General features: G+C 39.3%; 1 protein-coding gene across 4 annotated transcripts in view; it reads right to left on the bottom strand.

The window, feature by feature from the left end:
• Positions 1 to 895: 895 nt before the first annotated feature.
• The window catches only part of SPATA18 (spermatogenesis associated 18), a 37,864-nt gene continuing 19,565 nt past the window's right edge, over positions 896 to 19,194 (bottom strand). The window contains exons 4-13 of one of the 4 annotated variants that reach the window (XM_089669239.1): positions 18,493 to 18,563; positions 14,652 to 14,747; positions 14,435 to 14,563; positions 11,005 to 11,239; positions 9,976 to 10,134; positions 8,337 to 8,512; positions 6,311 to 6,434; positions 4,535 to 4,609; positions 4,387 to 4,432; positions 896 to 1,245 (exon numbers count right to left, since the gene is read on the bottom strand). In XM_089669239.1, coding sequence (XP_089525365.1) covers positions 1,238 to 1,245; positions 4,387 to 4,432; positions 4,535 to 4,609; positions 6,311 to 6,434; positions 8,337 to 8,512; positions 9,976 to 10,134; positions 11,005 to 11,239; positions 14,435 to 14,563; positions 14,652 to 14,747; positions 18,493 to 18,563 — 1,119 coding nt within the window. In that variant the 3' untranslated portion in view covers positions 896 to 1,237. Of the gene's footprint in view, positions 1,246 to 4,366; positions 4,433 to 4,534; positions 4,610 to 6,310; positions 6,435 to 8,336; positions 8,513 to 9,975; positions 10,135 to 11,004; positions 11,240 to 14,434; positions 14,564 to 14,651; positions 14,748 to 18,492; positions 18,612 to 19,194 lie in introns of those variants that run through there. The other 3 variants (XM_089669238.1, XM_089669240.1, XM_089669237.1) reach the window with 3 other exon arrangements.

Raw genomic sequence — 19,194 nt, 5'->3', positions numbered from 1 at the left:
TTGTTATGTGCCTACCAGAGGCGGACTGACAACTCATGGGGCCCCTGGGCAATAGGGGATCATGGGGCCCGTGTCCTTGCCCAAACTCAAAAAAGCCTATGAAAAAAGGTACCAGGGGCATCTCATGGGGCCCCCTACTGACCCCAGGCCCTCGGGCAGTGCCCGAGTTTCCAAATGGTCAGTCCACCCCTGGTACCTACTGTACCATGTATTTGTATGAAAACGTATCCTGTTCTCTTTGTATTGCTTCCCTTGTGTGAAATCCCTGATGATCCTGCCAGTCCCTTTGCTTTTCTATTTATGGGCATGAGAGCACAGTGTGGTCAGTTTTCTGGTTGTGATGGAAATTCAGCCTACTCTCCTCCAATGAACAGACTTGTGTTGACATGCCCCCTTTGCTCAGTCACTCACTGGGAAGATCAGTGTGCTGCTGTCTCTCCTCCTCCAGCTCTCTGAGCTCCTTATGCAGCTGAGAACAGATGGTATGTGATCATTTATTAATAAAAAAAAAGGGGGGGGATATTTATAATATTTTGTATATCTATACACAAATGTTTTGCCTTTTATTTCTATTTTAAACTGAAGGGGTTGTTTTACTAAGTTAGAGTTTACATATACAGTACTTTAAATCCATGTGCCAGAGATTTCCAATGCAATTGCAAATGAACATTTGGTACCCTAACATGAAATTAAACATATATATTACATTATACAGCTATATAAAATAAAGCAATGTTTTGTATTGTCAGTCTACATGTCAGGTAATATTGAAGCCTTGCATTCTCCTTGTATAGGAGAACAAGTGCAACCTCTCCCAGCAGTTACTGCACATAGCTTAGGACATATGAACTGACTTTATTCATTTTTATATAAAAAAATGTTTAAAAAGTGAGGATTAGTTTAAAGTGAAAACATTTTTTATTTGTATTGTCAGTTTACAGTCAGGTAAATTGAAGCCTTGCATTCTCCTTGTATAGGAGAACAATTAGTGCAACTTCTCCCAGCAGTTACTGCACACAGCTTAGGACATATGAACTGACTTTATTCATTTTCATATTAAAAAAAATCAAAACAATGAGCATTAGTTTATAGTGAAAAAAATACACAAACTGTAAAACACACTACATACAAATGTCAATAATTATCCATTCACATTATGACAATGAAGGTCTGAGGTCTCTGGATAAAACATGAAGCACCACTGGTGTTGTCTGATTCCTGATGAATAAGCTTTCAGTTAGAATCCTAATGGAGGAAAATATATAGCGGTCAGGTTTAGTGTACCGTCATGGTTCGAGAATCACAAGATCAATAGCATTAATAGGCAAAAACCAAACTCAATGTCTGCCTTGGATGCATTGTATGACAGTAATAATGCAGCAAGTCACACAGTGTGGTAGCCATGTAATAGCGTTCATTACATTCCTTTAATTCACTGTATTATTGGTCCCATGAAGCTAATTTTAAAAATGCTAAATATTCTGAAAATATTATTGGACTTTTTATATATATATATATATATATATATATACAGTCAGGTCCATAAATATTGGGACATCGACACAATTCTAACATTTTTGGCTCTATACACCACCACAATGGATTTGAAATGAAACAAACAAGATGTGCTTTAACTGCAGACTGTCAGCTTTAATTTGAGGGTATTTACATCCAAATCAGGTGAACGGTGTAGGAATTACAACAGTTTGCATATGTGCCTCCCACTTGTTAAGGGGCCAAAAGTAATGGGACAGAATAATAATCATAAATCAAACTTTCACTTTTTAATACTTGGTTACAAATCCTTTGCAGTCAATTACAGCCTGAAGTCTGGAACGCATAGACATCACCAGATGCTGGGTTTCATCCCTGGTGATGCTCTGCCAGGCCTCTACTGCAACTGTCTTCAGTTCCTGCTTGTTCTTGGGGCATTTTCCCTTCGGTTTTGTCTTCAGCAAGTGAAATGCATGCTCAATCGGATTCAGGTCAGGTGATTGACTTGGCCATTGCATAACATTCCACTTCTTTCCCTTAAAAAACTCTTTGGTTGCTTTTGCAGTATGCTTTGGGTCATTGTCCATCTGCACTGTGAAGCGGCGTCCAATGAGTTCTGAAGCATTTGGCTGAATATGAGCAGATAATATTGCCCGAAACACTTCAGACTGAAACACTGCTGCTTTTGTCAGCAGTCACATCATCAATAAATACAAGAGAACCAGTTCCATTGGCAGCCATACATGCCCACGCCATGACACTACCACCACCATGCTTCACTGATGAGGTGGTATGCTTAGGATCATGAGCAGTTCCTTTCCTTCTCCATACTCTTCTCTTCCCATCACTCTGGTACAAGTTGATCTTGGTCTTATCTGTCCATAGGATGTTGTTCCACAACTGTGAAGGCTTTTTTAGATGTCGTTTGGCAAACTCTAATCTGGCCTTCCTGTTTTTGAGGCTCACCAATGGTTTACATCTTGTGGTGAACCCTCTGTATTCACTCTGCTGAAGTCTTCTCTTGATTGTTGACTTTGACACACATACACCTACCTCCTGGAGAGTGTTCGTGATCTGGCCAACTGTTGTGAAGGGTGTTTTCTTCACCAGGGAAAGAATTCTTCAGTCATCCACCACAGTTGTTTTCCGTGGTCTTCCGGGTCTTTTGGTGTTGCTGAGCTCACCGGTGCGTTCCTTCTTTTTAAGAATGTTCCAAACAGTTGTTTTGGCCACGCCTAATGTTTTTGCTATCTCTCTGATGGGTTTGTTTTGTATTTTCAGCCTAATGATGGCTTGCTTCACTGATAGTGACAGCTCTTTGGATCTCATCTTGAGAGTTGACAGCAACAGATTCCAAATGCAAATAGCACACTTGAAATTAACTCTGGACCTTTTATCTGCTCATTGTAATTGGGATTATGAGGGAAAAACACACACCTGGCCATGGAACAGCTGAGAAGCTAATTGTCCCATTACTTTTGGTCCCTTAACAAGTGGGAGGCACATATGCAAACTGTTGTAATTCCTACACCGTTCACCTGATTTGGATGTAAATACCCTCAAATTAAAGCTGACAGTCTGCAGTTAAAGCACATCTTGTTCGTTTTATTTCAAATCCATTGTGGTGGTGTATAGAGCCAAAAATGTTAGAATTGTGTCGATGTCCCAATATTTATGGACCTGGCTGTATATATATATATATATATATATATATATATATATATATATATATATATATATATATATATTATGCCTGCATGAATAATACTTCAGCATGAAATCTAAATTAAAGAGACTTTGTCCCCAGGGCAAGGGTAGAAATTGCTTCAGGTATGAAGTGCAGACAATTCAACTAATGTTGACTACAATTTATACCTGCTGTAGTTTTTTCCACTCACAGATTTAAAGGGAACCTACATTATTACAGGGAAAATTTTGAACTTCCATTGCTGACCTCCTTGAAAAAAAAAATAGTTGCCTGGCTGTCTCTGGCTTCAATGCTTTGTGAATCATGATCCAAAACAAGAACACAGCCAGTGATGTCAGAGTCTGTCCTGATTCGCATACTTTTTGGGGGTCAGCATCAATGAATTTGAATGAGAAGCAGGCAGCTAGTATTTTAAGAAGGCAATCAGTAACAGCAGTCCATGACAGATTACCTGTAAGAAATTAAAGAGGAACTAAATGTAAAAATTACAAAATTGCGAACAGGCAGGCTTATTATTGCAGAAGAGTCATGAAAAATCTCTTCTGTAATAAAGTGCACTTACCTGCCTATTTGTAATCCTCTGCGGAATGTACACTGAGCTGTGCATGCACAATTCAATCTACATTCCATCACACTGCCAATGTACCGGAATGGCTGCAGTGCATGGGAGTGATGTCATCCCATGCCGGTCAATCAGAACAGCCGAAAGCCAGCATCTGAAAGAACATGGAAATAAAATACTGATGAGGGACCTCAAGGATGTTGGAACTAAGGTACATATTTGAGCCGTAGTTCCACTTTAACAGAAACATTGGTAATATATTCATAAAATCAACACAGGCTAAATTTTAGACTATCATATAACAAAATATGTTAGGATAACAAAAAATAAAAAAGTGTTAAGGGTACGTCCCACCCCTAACCACAACCAAGCAATTCATTAGGTGAATACACCTAACAGACAGTATAGCATAAAAAAGTTAGTTGAATAGTTTAAAACATTAAAAAGAGGTAAAAATTAGAAAACCAAAATGTTGTAAACTGGAAAATCTGTTATATTTTTTGACCCCTCAATTGTCAAACAAGCTCTCAGCAGAACAGAGTTTACGCTGGAGGTTTCCTGCATCTGGTGCAGTATTTCTGGACCTGACCTGGCCAATGACACTAATTGCTGGTCGACTTACTTGGGGTCCCACTTCTTCGGGGGGAGGGGCTACGGCTCCTGGATGCCTGAAGATGAATAATAATAGACATTGTTAACATTTTTGAAAGTAGTTAAATTAGATAATTCTATCAGCCACAATTATTTCTGTTCTAAATTGAGGAATTTACCAAGTTTCGACCTGGACTGACTGACCGGGAGCGCAGGGGACTGGAGCTTCTGCTTCTGCTCTTACGTGGGCTCCACTGAAAGGCAATTACATTCAAATATGATGACACAAACATCTGACCTATGACAAAATGGGGACGATTTACGAAAACTGATGCCCTCAGAATCTGGTGCAGCTGTGCATGGTAGCCAATCAGCTTCTAACTTCAATTTGTTCAGTTGAGCTTTGACAATAAAACCTGGAAGCTGATTGGTTTCTATGCAGAAATGCACCTGATTTTGCACTCTCCAGCTTTAGTAAATAAACCCCAATGTATCTGTGTAGTGGCTTTGAATGTGAGATAGTTACTTGAACAGCAGGCAGATATTACAAAACACTCTTTACACCAGTTATGTATTAAACAAAATCTTTGATATTTAAATATAATATAAATACATTCATTTCTTATATTTGATTCCTACAATTATGTGAGGATAAGACTGGGAGAGGAAGGGGAAACATTGTGAGCCATTTGGGCTTTATTTCTTTGTATAGTGCTATCAATCTAACATTGAGATGAAGAGATATCACAGAGAGAAACTGGGTTGGCAAGGCGTGTGAAGAAGCAGAAGTGCATCAAGTCATTTCTTCTATAGTCACTGGTCAGATGGGTACTATTGTCCTGAATTCAAGGAATATGTACACATGAACAATGTTACAAGGCTCTCTGTAGCCCAGTCAACATAAAATCTACATACTGTTTAAAGCTGATAACAATCTTCCTTCCACTGGGCTTTCTAGTTTAGGGGGGCAGGTTTATTAAAAGTTAGTGTATGGCTAGGGCAGTGGTTGTCAATTCATGAGCTAAAGGGGCCATCAAATGTGGCCCCTGACAACACCAAAAGGCCACACATATTGTTCAAGATATGTAATGTATAAACTGTATATATATATTATCAATATATGAATGTAATGCTTGGGAAAATGGGCAGACACTGCAGACCCAATAGAGGAAATGAGAGTCAGAGTGTGGAAATGCTATATTTTTGGCTGGGGATATGCTGCAGAAGACAATACAAAACTGGGAACATGTTACATGAGTAGGGGCGGACTGACCATTTGGAAACTCGGGCACTGATCGAGGGCCCGAGGTCAGTAGGGGGCCCCATGAGATGCCCCTGGTACCTTTTTCATAGGCTTTTTTGAGTTTGGGCAAGGACACAGGGGCCCCATGATCCCCTATTGCCCGGGGGCCCCATGAGTTCTCAGTCCGCCCCTGTACATGAGGCTAGTAGTATCAATGTTATTACAATAATCAATGTTCCCACTAGAGACTGCTGAGGACCCAGGGCCACACATCGTATGCCACAGGGCCACATGCGGCCCTCAGGTCTTAAGGTTGGGCACCAGGGGCCTATGGCATCACTTCCTGCCCAATTGTAGCAGCAAATGAGGCAGGTGGTGGGAGCCATAAATGTTTACTCTTTCTTCTGCAGGTAATGCATTGTTTTGATTTTTTAATATAATGACTATATAAAGACTATACACCAGTGATGTTAACCAGGGGCGGACTGACCATTTGGAAACTCGGGCCCTGCCCAAGGGCCCGGGGTCAGTAGGGGGCCCCATGAGATGCCCCTGGTACCTTTTTCATAGGCTTTTTTGAGTTTGGGCAAGGACACAGCAGGGGCCCCATGATCCCCTATTGCCCGGGGGCCCCATGAGTTGTCAGTCCACCCCTGATGTTAACATAAAGAAATACAATTATCAATCCAATAAACCATCGTAGTTTGCATACCAGGGCTCCTCTTTTGGTCACTGCCTCTCCCTTGACTATAGGAACATCATTTTCCATCAGGGTTGGCCATACATGGTAAAACACTAGAGGTGCAGTGAACTCAGAATCATAGGTACGACGATATCTATGCAAAAAAAAATAATCATCTTCAATTTGAAACTCAAACATGACTCCTGGAGAATATGGCACAATACCATCACAAATGCCTAACGTTATAAGAGCAATTGTTCAGTAACTTGAAAGATTTGCCTTTTGATGAGCATAGTTTTTCAAGAACTTCAGAAGAATTTTGTTAAAATCAGCATGCATCTATTACTTTATGTTCATTTGTACTCATTGTAGCTCTGCACTCAAAAGTCTTCAAGACTTTAATGGGTTTTAATGCTACAGCAATGGAAATGTGTGTTTGGATAGATGTGGACTCGTAGCAAAATCCTCCTGGCCTCTAGCCTTTAATAGATGGAGGATCTACCTTAATAGTCCTCTTTATTAGCACAGCAAAAAAGGGTGCAATAATAGTTCCACCACACAGATCAACAATGAAACAAACACAATCACTTCTTTAGGAGGGAATGATACATACATATATTTTTGGAAAGCATATCTTGGCTGTGCCTGCCCTGCTCCTGTTTGAACTGTATGAATTTTAAAGCCCACAAATATTCTTAGGGGTTCTATGTACTCAATAATACTGTACCACAGACCCTTAGTTTCCAGTGGTGTGTTATACCATATATTTGTGCAAACTGAAAGTACCCAAAGTAGTGGAGAGATACAACAGATCCCACTCTTGCTTTGGGCCTTTCTAGCTGCATAGGCTGTTGTTATATTATCCTTCATGACCAAAACCTACATAATATTGTGAACCCACACCAAATGAGCTAAGGCAGGCATGTCCAAAGTCTGGCCCGCGGGCCATTTACGGCCCGGGGGTCGGTTTAATACGGCCCTCCAACAGCCCTCCCTGCTCTGTGTAATGTGGCCCTCCCATGGCCCTCCCTTCTATGGCAGACAGTCTTCTGCTTGAGAGCAGAGGGCAGTGCGCATGCCTGACTGCGGCGCGTTCTCCCTGGTCTGTGTAAATGTGGCTGTCGCACGGCCCTCCCTTCTGTGGTAGACAGTCTTCTGCTTGAGAGCAGTGCGCATGCGTGACTGCGCCACGCTGGGAGCAACAGAGGGCGGTGACGTCAGGGCCGGGCTTCCAGCGTGAAGTGTGTTTCTCTTCCCCTCCCGGCTGCCGAGCAGAGACTTCAGCTCCAGCTACCTTTTTCACCCTTCACATTAGTGCAGGTAAGTTTTTTTTAAATTTATTTTCAATACATTGTGAAAACTCAGCTGTCAGTTGATCTTAATGTTATGAAATGAAAAGTATGTCGTTTGCAATTAACTAATTAACTTGGCATAAAATAATTTATTTGCATTTAATTGTAATGGTTCAAAGAATGTTCGGAAAAATGTTCGGCCCTCCACCATGTTCACTTCATCCAATCTGGCCCTCTTTGAAAAAAGTTTGGACACCCCTGAGCTAAGGGTACTACTCCAGGTTCCTCTGTCCAAATCTGGTAACTGTGGGTGCTGCCCTGGGAAAAGCATGTCCCAGCTTAATGAATACAGTATAGGAAGGAAAGAAATCCCTGGATACGACATACCAGCAAGACCACACAGTCATAGAGTAAAAGCAGCCTTAGCCCATCTCATCTCAGCTGGGCTGAGGCTGCTTTTACTCTATGACTGTGGGGTGTTGCTGGAGTGTGGCTTATGGGCTTTCTTTACGTTCTATACTACAGAATATTGTGGTAATAAAAAATGTCAATAGTGAAGTTAGTCCTCAACACACACTAATTTACAGGATAACTTCAAGTTTAAAACATATTAGCTCCTTGAAGTATATCCTGCTAAAATGAACTTGAAGTTAGTGGAGAAATGATGAGACCTTGATTAGGTTTTGCATTCCTGTAGAAACACATATTTATTAGAAAAATGAACAGCGAGATATGGTGACAGCATGTAACAGGGTGTCTCTTACTTGGTTTCACTAAAGAGTTCTCCATCAACTGCAAAAGCAATGTCCAATGGGGCTTCAAGAGTCTGCATGGCAAATGCCACACGGCACACCTCTCGGATGAAGCTGCTGATTAAAATAAAGTCCACTTCTGGTGGGAAGGAGATTTTAGGATTGATATTCATTGTACTGATCACATCCTAAAAAACACAATCATTATCATTGACATATCAGTATTAAAGATCATATTCATGGTCAATGTTTTTACAGTAACAAGTATACTATTCTGAAAAACAAACTGTGTCCAAGTCATATAGGACAGCTGTGATCAGGACTTTAAACACAGCTCATTAAGGACAATGCATATGCACTTTTACCTTTTGTAGATGAGCAGCAGTATACAACTTACAATATTCCCCTTTTTTCATTCTTTCTGCTCTGTATATACATTTTTTACTAATTATACAGAATTGTAAATTATCTTTTTAGCATTCATCTTTACATCTGAGAAAGCGATTAGCAACCTCGGCTAACAACTGTTGAGATAAGCTCAGTTAGCTTTATAGAAAGCCTATAGGAGAAATGCTGTGGGAAAATAGAACAATAAGGCACAGTCATCACTAAGTGCTACATTGCAGAATAGAGGGCCTATATAAATGTGAAGTCTCCATGCATTGCCGTGCACTGCCTTAAAAAACGCTGTATGACTCATGTAGATCACACTCTCCCGAAATGGGCACACAAATTATAACACACATATCAACATGTGCTATCCTTTCCCAGCACTTCACATCCTTCCAACATAAGAGATTACAAGTAGATAGGCGGTACTTAATATACCTATAATGATTTACCTATTGCACCCTTTGTATCTGCTGGCTTGCTATACTCTTTTAGATATAAAGTTATATCTCACTATAATTTATAATACAATTCAAACCCATAGCCCGTCTGCGAAACGGGATGCTACATGATGTGTCTGTGTTCAGACTGTAACCCATATTTGTATTCATACTGATCTACCTTAACTTTTTCAATAAAAATATTTTTGGAAAAAAAACGCTGCATGTCCAGTTTTACATGTCCTATGGTGCATTGGCAGTCTATTTAAAAGGATTAGGTTGCCCTAATGTAATGCACGTTAATGTGCTAATACTGTTTATTTATGCACCTGTGTGTTATCACAAAGTACTGGTAATATTGCAATATCCTGGTGTAAAGAGGCACTAATGTTCTCAGGGATAAGCTGCACACCAACACCTTGTAATTAGAAATGATGCTCTGTACCAGCCTTTCTCAACCTATTCAATACAGAGGAACCCTTGAAAAAACTTTTTGGTCTTGGGGAATCCCTTCTAAAAGTTACTATATCTACAACTCATGATACATTAGTGTGACGGTCAGTGGGAAGAATGCGCCTTACATTGGTGATCAGTGGAAATTATGCTACTTACATTTGTGGTCATTGGGAAGAATTACCCCCTTACAAATAGCTATAAAGATCAATGGTGTCATCGGGGACTTATCCGAGAGGCAAAAATTGCTTAATGCGCAAGGAACCCTTAGCAACCTCTGGAGGAACCCTAGGGTTCCATGGGACCCAGGATAAGAAACCTTGCTCTGTACATTATTACTTTTTTAGAAATACAGGGTTAAATCTTACATTAACACTGGCCTGGACATCATAAAGATCCAGGTTGCGGACAATATAGTCAGTCACAGCATCTTCCAAGGATCCGGGTCCCATGTGAGATGGAGACAGGGACTTCCTTACACGGAGTTTAAATTGTCTATATGACATCTTAGCTGCATGGAATGATTCCTGCACAAAACATAAAGTGATAAAGAGATAAAGTGCATATCATCTTTTTTTTAATCATATCACATCATTCACAATGGCAATTTTAATAAATAGTTATGACTACTGTTTGATTTCTGTACACAAGAAGGCACCATTGGCTATCCTTTATGCTAGACTCTAGGGCAAGAAACTACTAGGAGCTATTAAACATGCTCTAAACTGCCATGTTATGATAACAAAAAGAACCCACTTAAAATGTCTTGTTGAAGGCTAAAAATATCAGGAAAATCTAACTCACAGTGGTGCACATTGATCAGGCTCTTCTTTAAAACTCATAATTTTGGCCTCCAAATAGACATACACTCACGGGTCACTTTATTAGGTACACCTTGCTAGTACCAGGTTGGACCCCCTTTTGCCTTCAGAACTGCCCTAATTCCAGTCTGTCCATTCTCCACTGACCTCTGACATCAACAAGGCATTTTGTCCAAACAACTGGATATTTTCTCTTTTTTTGGACCCTTTTTAAACCCTAGAGATGGCTGCGCGTGAAAATCCCAGTAGATCAGCAGTTTTTGAAATACTCAGACTCAGTTTGGCACCAACTCCCATGCCACGTTCAAAGTCACTTAAATCCCTTTTCTTCCTCATTCTGATGCTCAGTTTGAACTTCAGCAAGTCGTCTTCACCACATCTAAATGCCTAAATGCACTTAGTTGTTGCCATGTGATTGCCTGATTAGCAATTTGTGTTACCAAGCAATTGAACAGGTGTACCTAATAAAGTGGCCGATGGATGTACACAGCAAAATGCAGCACTGGTTTATAGAGAACATGTAGCGGATTAATAAAATAGTATTGAGAAATTAGTCAAAAAGAAATTATTTCATACCACAGTGGCAATAAAAATTATTCTCTGCACCATCTCGAGGTCATCTATGTAACGTCTCAACAGAGTCTGTGCATCTAGACGATCATTGGCATAGATGTCATTGAATCTGGATATTAGTCGGCTGTGACGAGAAGAGTTGGTAAGCTGGGCTGCTGTCGGAGACTCGCTCCTGGTAAATGGGCTGGATGATCTGCTAGAGTGACGTATTGGGCTTGGAGAGCGACTCCTAGAAAGCCTAAACCATGAATAACGGAAACAAAAATGTTGTGTATGTTGAAATGATCACTGTATGAAATCTATTCAGACCAATTTACATATTATAAGAATGTACATACATAAAATGTGCAAAAAAGGAAAGGTAAGCAAAAATGTGTTAAGAAGAGAATCCAGTGCCTTTCCGTAAGGCAGGTTATAGATCAGGGGTGTCAAACTGGCTGCCCTCCAGCTGTTGCGAAATTACAAGTTCCATCATGCCTCTGCCTTTGGGAGTCGTGCTTGTAACTGTCAATCTTGCAATGCCTCATGGGACTTGTAGTTTGACACCCGTTCCATAGATGATGCAATTTTCTTTCCTGCAGCCATGCCCATCACTTTTTTGCAGAACGCCACCCAACAGGCAAGTTCCACTTGTTGCCATCCTCCCTCCCTCCACTGCCGCACTGGTTTTGACAGCAGCAATCTCCGGCCCCTTCTCACTTCCCCACACAGCTTGCATATGCATAGTGGTTAAGATGATGGCGCTAGCACCCGAAGCCAATTAAGGAAATCGTCTCGAGTGCAGACATTGCCAGACATCTGGACATGTAAATATTCTTATATTAAAAGTTAGCAGCTATAGTATTTATAGCTCTTGACTTAATTTTTTTTTGTGCCGGAACTCTGCTTTAACATGCATTTTTGATGTGTTTTTAATGCTTTGTTGAAGCTTTAATGAAGTTCGGCCAATGCCCTGTGTATGTTGGTTTTATTTTTTTTCCAATATCTGAAATAACAAGCAAAGCTAACTCTGAAGCATTACCTCTGAAGCATCTACCACTGCAGGCACAATTTGGGAGTGCTGTGAGAGACATCTATGGAAGCTTTCTAGATGCGGTGAAGCACCAATAAGGCGAAATGCGGTATAATTTCTGGAGCAAAGTAAAGCAGGGCAAACTCAACAGTGTGTACAGGACTGTAAGGTAACCATTTTATTTAGTGATAGCTGCTTTGTTTGGCATTCAGATTGCTTCAAAAATCTGGGTCAAATGCCACATTTTGAAGCAAGTGTAAATGAGGCCTAATAGAATTGGATGAATAGATGGGCATTGACATTCTGTCCCACCATAGAACAGGCAAAACTAATAGCCAGAAGACTTTGGTTAAAAAAATATAGATGGGAGCCTCTCATATGGAAACATTCAAGTCCTATCCAGCCATTTAATAAATTATATTTTTGTGCTTTTTCAAGTAGCCTAATAAATGCTCTGACAGGAGACATAAGATGAGATGAAAAAGATGTGAAGTTGAGGATGAATTAATGTGACTAAATTTTGCAAAGAATGTAATAACAGCACAAAGCTGGTAACTGTGCCTGGCCAGAGGTAGAACTATTTTTTCTCTAATCCACTGATGATACAATCTAATACATTTTTAGATTATGGTAAAACTGTAACATTCAGGGATGCAAAAGGATTCTACTGGTAGATAAAACAATTTTCCCGACACTCATTCATAATTCCATCCTGCTAGAAAATCAATTTTCCAACATCTGATCATCATAACTAAATGTACTGACTCATGAGGACCTTATGATTAAGCATGTCTAGTATGCAATGCGTCAAGACATCTGTTATTTCATGCATTATTGCAATAAACCTCCGAGCAGCAAGCACCATGGACATTTTTTTCTTGACATTTATCAAACCTCAGCTTTGTGCACAAGGACACAGTCTTGCTGGCACAGAAATTAGGTCTATCTATCCCACACTGTTGCGCTAATTCACAGAAAAAAACTCAGTAATCTTAAAATATATGTTCATAAATTAAATAATAATATTTTTCATACCAAAAATTAGTGGAATAGCATTAGTTTTTCATGCAAACAGTCCAGATAATGCAGCTGGAATATACAAAGACCAGGTGCCAAAGTATATAAAAGTGCTTTAATAGGAAAATTCTTCCACCTTCCACACACACAGCCTCTTACCAGAGCAACCTGGCCACCATATCAAGCGGTCAAAAGCACGTATGGTACGTAGGGATGGCTGGAAATCTCAAAAGTATCACTTCCCCGGTCACTTTCCACTGCAGTATACTCCTCAATATAGATACATAGTAAAGGGCCAAAAAATAGGTAATCGGATACTCTCAGTTACACATGTGGACAGAAAGATAAGACTGCACCATTGCTTAGTACTTTGAATTCAAAACTTTTAATGAAAGTATAGCATTTACAATCAGTAAAATGAAGTTCAGCTTTGGGAACACAAAAAGTTTCCAACCAGCAAGATGGCCGTGATCCGTAATGCGATGACGTCATGCGCCTTAGCTCCACCCAACGTGCTTCATCATAAAAAGACATCATCCTGACGTCCTGATTTGTGATAAAAATCTTACCTTTCAAAAGGGGTGTACTCATGTATGCTGAGCACTGTATATTGTAAAACTATTGATATTTTTCTGTGAATTAGCACTGCATTTATTACTCATATTTTTTATTGTTTGTTGCCAACGATCTTTCTAGCAGCTTTTGTACTATTTATATAACTTTTAGCTCTCAGCGCAGGTTGTTATTGTATTTCATTTTATCCCAAACTGTTGCTACAATTACCTTTGTCTAAAATGTATTTTTTTTTGGCTCCATGCACACTAGCGTTTTTTTAAGTTCAGAAAATGCTGGTAATAGTGTATTTCAATAGCATTTTAGCCGCTTTTTAGTAGGGTTTAGAAGTGTCTAGGAGCGTCAGCATTTTAGTAGTGTTTTTACAGTACATGTAAAAAAAAACAAGCTAGAAAAAAGCTGTTAGGAGCATTTTAGTAGTGTTTAGAAGCATTTAGCACTTTTTTTCTGCTGGAAAAACACTCCAAAAAACTCTACGAAAACAATTTTTTTCTGCTCCTAGATGCTGAAGCTCAAAAATGCTAATAACCTAAAGTAGTGTGTATGGACACATAGGATAACACAATTTAGCTTCTAGGAGCAGAAAAAATTGCTAATAACAGCTTTTATGAATTTAAAAAACACTAGTGTGCATGGAACCTTATGATGTTGCCCTTGATTCCTTCGATCACAAAAGCATTAATGTACAACCTACAGGATCATTAATTCTTGTGTCAGAAAGAAATATTAATCCTGCCATCTCCATGAATAAGCAGAAAATGTTTAACCAACAGGAAAAACACAACATGTAAAATGATAATCTCACTTCACAGATTACTTTTGAAACAGTACCTTCCATGGAGCACACTTTTTTCTGCTGATAAAATGGAGATTTCGTCCTTTAGCAGGCGGATTTGGCGTTCATAGTCCTCAATTGAATCTATTTTCCTCAGATCCAGTTTGTCTTGGGCTGTCCTCAAACTGTAAGTATTAAACAATCAAGAGTTAATGCAGTTATGTGAAATATCTGTATGTATTCAGATGACTATTTCATTACAGTTGTTCATACTCTGCTTTCAGCTGCAGTATCTCCTCCTCTGTGGCTAAGAGAGTAGTTGCCGACTTTGTTTTTGTCTCCTCAAGTTCCATTTGGGTTTCAAGCAGGCTGAAAATAAAATAAGAAAAATCAGAAGCGTTTGTTTATTGCTCTGGCCTAGCTCATAATTTCACAATAAATCGATCCCAGAAAACAATGGTTTCATAGTTACATATACTAACCCAAAGGCAAATGTTGCTATGTTGTCAATATATAATGTGGTTAAGGTATAACTAAAGGGAAAGGTTTTCTTTGAATTTTGGGTAGAGTGGTTGAGGTGATTGTAGCCGTATTAGTGCATTTGCGACAGAAACAATTGAGTACTGTCCGTGATACTTTTTTTATTTGCACTAACATACAATTTTGAGGACAAGCTTTCGGGGAGTGTCCTCTTCTTCAAGGGGACTGCTTGGACCTTGAAGAAGGGGACACTCCCCAAAAGCTTGTCCTCAAAATTGTATGTTAGTGCAAATAAAAAAAGTATCACGGATAGTACTCAATTGTTTCTGGGTAGAGTGGTGAGAAATTAGAACACCTCTCAGATTATATAGCTGTCTATGGCCTCATTAGGGAGATTCACCCTCTTTATTTGTCCTGTTTATTGTTATCACAGAAAGTGAAAGTGAAAGAAAATCCTAAATTTTGAGTTGTAATCAGAACAGTAATAGAGGAGAAATCTTCCAATTGAGACACTAGTTCTGGTGACAACCAGGGATTCCCTCACTTTGCAGGGATTACCTCTCACTTCCCATTTTGGCTATGAGATGGGAAGTGGAATCTTAGTAATGGGACACATACGGCAAAAAAAACAGGTTATGTTGTTTCAGATGTTTTTACATATTATTTATGGTCAAGCTGTCATTTTTGGATGTGAACCTTCTAAATAAAGAATTTAAAAAACAGCAACATTTATAACCCTCCTTTACCTTACCCAAATTAAAAAAAAAGGTTTTATATTTAGTTCTATTGTAAAGTGGACTTCCAGTCTCCAGTGAAAAAAAATAAAAGTTAGCAGATAGAAAAACTGTACTCACCCGTCCTTCGATCCAGTGGTCAGGAGGGGACAACTTCCGCTTCCAATCTCCTAGGTAGTGGGAGCAGATACCTGTCAAAATCGGGTACCTGTTTCCCCCCTTGTTCCCCATAGGTGTCTACGGAGAGCGTGGGGGGAGTCATTAAAGCAGAACTAACCCTTTTGGGTGGCGCTACACTTTAAGTCAACCTTTTTCAACCTTGAAACTCCTCAGAAACCTTTGAAAAAATGCTCAAGTCTTGGGAACCCATAGAATAATTTTCTGATCTACAGCTCATGCGACATTAAGCCAACTGGGGTAAGCCCTTTGCTTACATTTTGAGATATCAGAATCCTTGATCAGTAAGGCATTTTCAGGACAAAGGGTACCTACTTTGCTCCCCTTAATCGAACTGTATTGATTGGTGGTTATATGTTATGTTGTCACTGTCTACTGTCTAATGGAATGTTATAGATAAGAGAAGGAACAATAGTGCTGGTAACAGGTTATATGGTGAACACATCTGCTGTAATAGATCTAGAGGCAAGAGGGTATAGGCACAGGTACAGTTTACAGATTCTGTTGTATGTAACAGTAACAGTTTACAAAACCTGAAGGAAAAGTCACCTGGATCCACACCAGTGCCAGGCTGAGTTGTATAGGAGTTGCCTATCTAGAAGATTTCAGTATTAATGTCCAGAACCGTTTGCATAATTAGATGTAGATGTAAGAATAAATAAAAGGATAAGTAGAAAAATGTACTCTAACATTTAGGGGTCTGTTTATAAAAGTATTTAAGCATTTGTTCCAAAGTCATAAATAATGCCTGTAATACTGTATCTGTAATATGTGTAAAATCCCAGTCTCTGTTGTCTTTTGCATAGCAAATGTAACATTCACTAACAATCATTCCTAAGAGAAAATAGCCTTAAAAACATTAATCCAGAAGAAGTGAAGAACATTCAACCAACAGAGAAAATAATCCAACATTATAGGTTAAGAACATTAGACCAGAAGAGGAAATAATATGAGGAAGACCTTCTGCTAAATGTATGGAGATTTTGGTGCTCACCACTGGCAGTGTAATGAATCAGCTACTGCAGAGAATAGACTGCTATACAGAATTGATACAATGTTGCAGACAAATTTATTTGTTTACCTTAGGTAATCTATGAAGGGTTTTCTGGTAAACATGTCAAACAACTGAGTTTATTCTCTGCAACACTGTATCAATTATTTATAGCAGTTACCTATGTGCAGTAATTTATTCATCACACTAAAATACTAATTTACTATAACCGATTTCATCTAGTATTCATAAAGAGGTATTTTCCTGATTTCTGCTATTATTGTAAACACAAAACATTCTAACTGTAGAGAAGACAGCCCAGTAACATTAATTTTTACTCCCATTCACACAAAATAAATGTGCATGCGCTTTCACAGAACGAACAGTTCTGTCTTTTTTTTTTTAATACACCCTTTAGTTTATAGTGCAGAGAGGTCTCTCTCATATTATTTCCACTTCTGGTCAGTTTTTCCTTGCATATAGTGTTAAGCTATTTTCTCTATTGGTGAAATGATCTTCAGCTCTTCTGGTCGAATGTTTTTAAGGCCCCTTTCAGACAGACCGGACCCGTCAGCATATCCGCCTACTCAGAGGGGGATCTCTCTGCTGATCCCCACTGAGCAGGCGGATCACAGGTCTTTGTCCGCTCCACTGCTGCAGAGCAGATACAGACACTGTTTTCTATGGGGTGGTTGGATGGAAATGGACCGCCTGTCCATTCAACTTTACCTATAAATAGTAACCAGTCATATTCTGTGTATCCAAGAAAGAATCCAGGCCTTTTTTAAAGCAATCCACTGAGCTGGCTAGAACTAACTCTTAAGGGAGTCTATTCCACATGTTCACAGCTCTCACTGTGAAGAAACCTTTCCGTGTTTGGAGATTACATTTTTTTTCCTCCAGACATAAAGAGTGCCCCCTTGTCCTCTGTGATGACCTCAGGGTGAATAACTTCAGTTCCTCTAATCTTTCTTCATAGCTGAGCTCCTCCATGTCTCTTATTAGTTTGGTTGCCCTTCTCTGTACTTTCTCTAGTTCCCCAGTTTCTCCAAAAGTTCAAAACTGAACTGCATATTCCAGATGAGGTTTTACTAATGATTTGTAGCAGGATAATATGATATCTCTCTCTCTGGAGTCTACACCTCTTTTAATACAAGAGAGGATTTTGCTTGCTTTTTTGATTTTTAGCCTTTTCAACTTGTTGCCCATGGGAATATATTTTGCAGTGTGTTCACAAACAGTCTTTTTGAAGAACTCCCATTTCTGTGTTGAGTTCATCGATGCCAATATTCCCTCCCAGTCTAAGTGTTGGAGAGCAGCTCTCAGCCTTGGAAAATTAGCTCTCTTAAAATTGAGCGGTTTTATTTTTCCCGTATGTGCTTGCTGTTTAAAGCTAACAATAAATGAAATCATGTTATGGTCACTGCTACCCAGATGTTCTTTAATATGGACATTCGTAGCAAGCTCTGCATGGTTTGAGATTACCAGGTCCAGCAGAGCATTATTCCTAGTTGGGGCCTCTATGAACTGTACCATAAATTTGTCCTGTAGAAGGTTTAAAAACTTTTGCCATTTAACTGTTCCTGCAGTACCATTACTCCAGTCAATTTCCGAGTAGTTAAAATCTCCCATTATTATCACTGTATCAAAGAAATAATTTGCAATATCTGGCTTTGAGAGTAAAGGTGAGGTTGGAAGGCCAAGTCAAGGCATGCATCAATATTTCACTCACTCTTGTCTCACGGAGTTCAGTTCTGATCGTGTAGTGGCCAGCTGGGTCTCCAACCTGTGCAGCTCCTTTTCCTGAGAGGATGACAGCTCCCTTAGTCGTTTGTCTCTTTCTAGTGATTCCTGACAGGTAAGCATATTCAGTCATTTGTGCACATGCATGGGTTGAATTTGCAGCTGGGCTTTACTGCTTTTTAATAGACTCTTTTCTACATTTCATACTTTTTGTTGTGTCTTATTTTTAAATGCAACTAAAGCTGGCCCTACACGGCTCACATTTCAGCCAATTCCTACAGAAGCAGACAAAATATAAACTGTGGGTGGCCCTGCAAAGCACTGTTTCAGCTGTCTGAATACAATAGCCAGCAGAGGAGATTCCTCCATCCATAGCAAAGGCTGAACAAAAGCAATTTAGTCATGCATGGCTACTTTTAAAGTAAATTTAGGCTAGATTCACCTTTAAATAGTTTGAGAACTATATAATATTTGTTTAATGAGTTTTGTGCTAACATGTCTTTCTAATGTATCTCAACATGCTCAACATGTGTTTTGCAGCACTTCCCTGTACATGCTCTTGTCTGAAAATAATATAAAAATAATAATCTTTGCTGGTCATATGGTATACTACATAAAAATGCAATATAAACTTAATTTTAGTGTCTGCATTAACATACACCCTACGGCATGATTAACTGTCTTACTATTC

The sequence above is a fragment of the Staurois parvus genome, unplaced genomic scaffold (assembly GCF_062004578.1).
Source record: "Staurois parvus isolate SC_StPar_1 unplaced genomic scaffold, SC_StPar_1.0 ptg000071l, whole genome shotgun sequence".
NCBI lineage: Eukaryota > Metazoa > Chordata > Amphibia > Anura > Ranidae > Staurois > Staurois parvus.
This window is presented reverse-complemented; position numbering and strand designations above follow the sequence as displayed.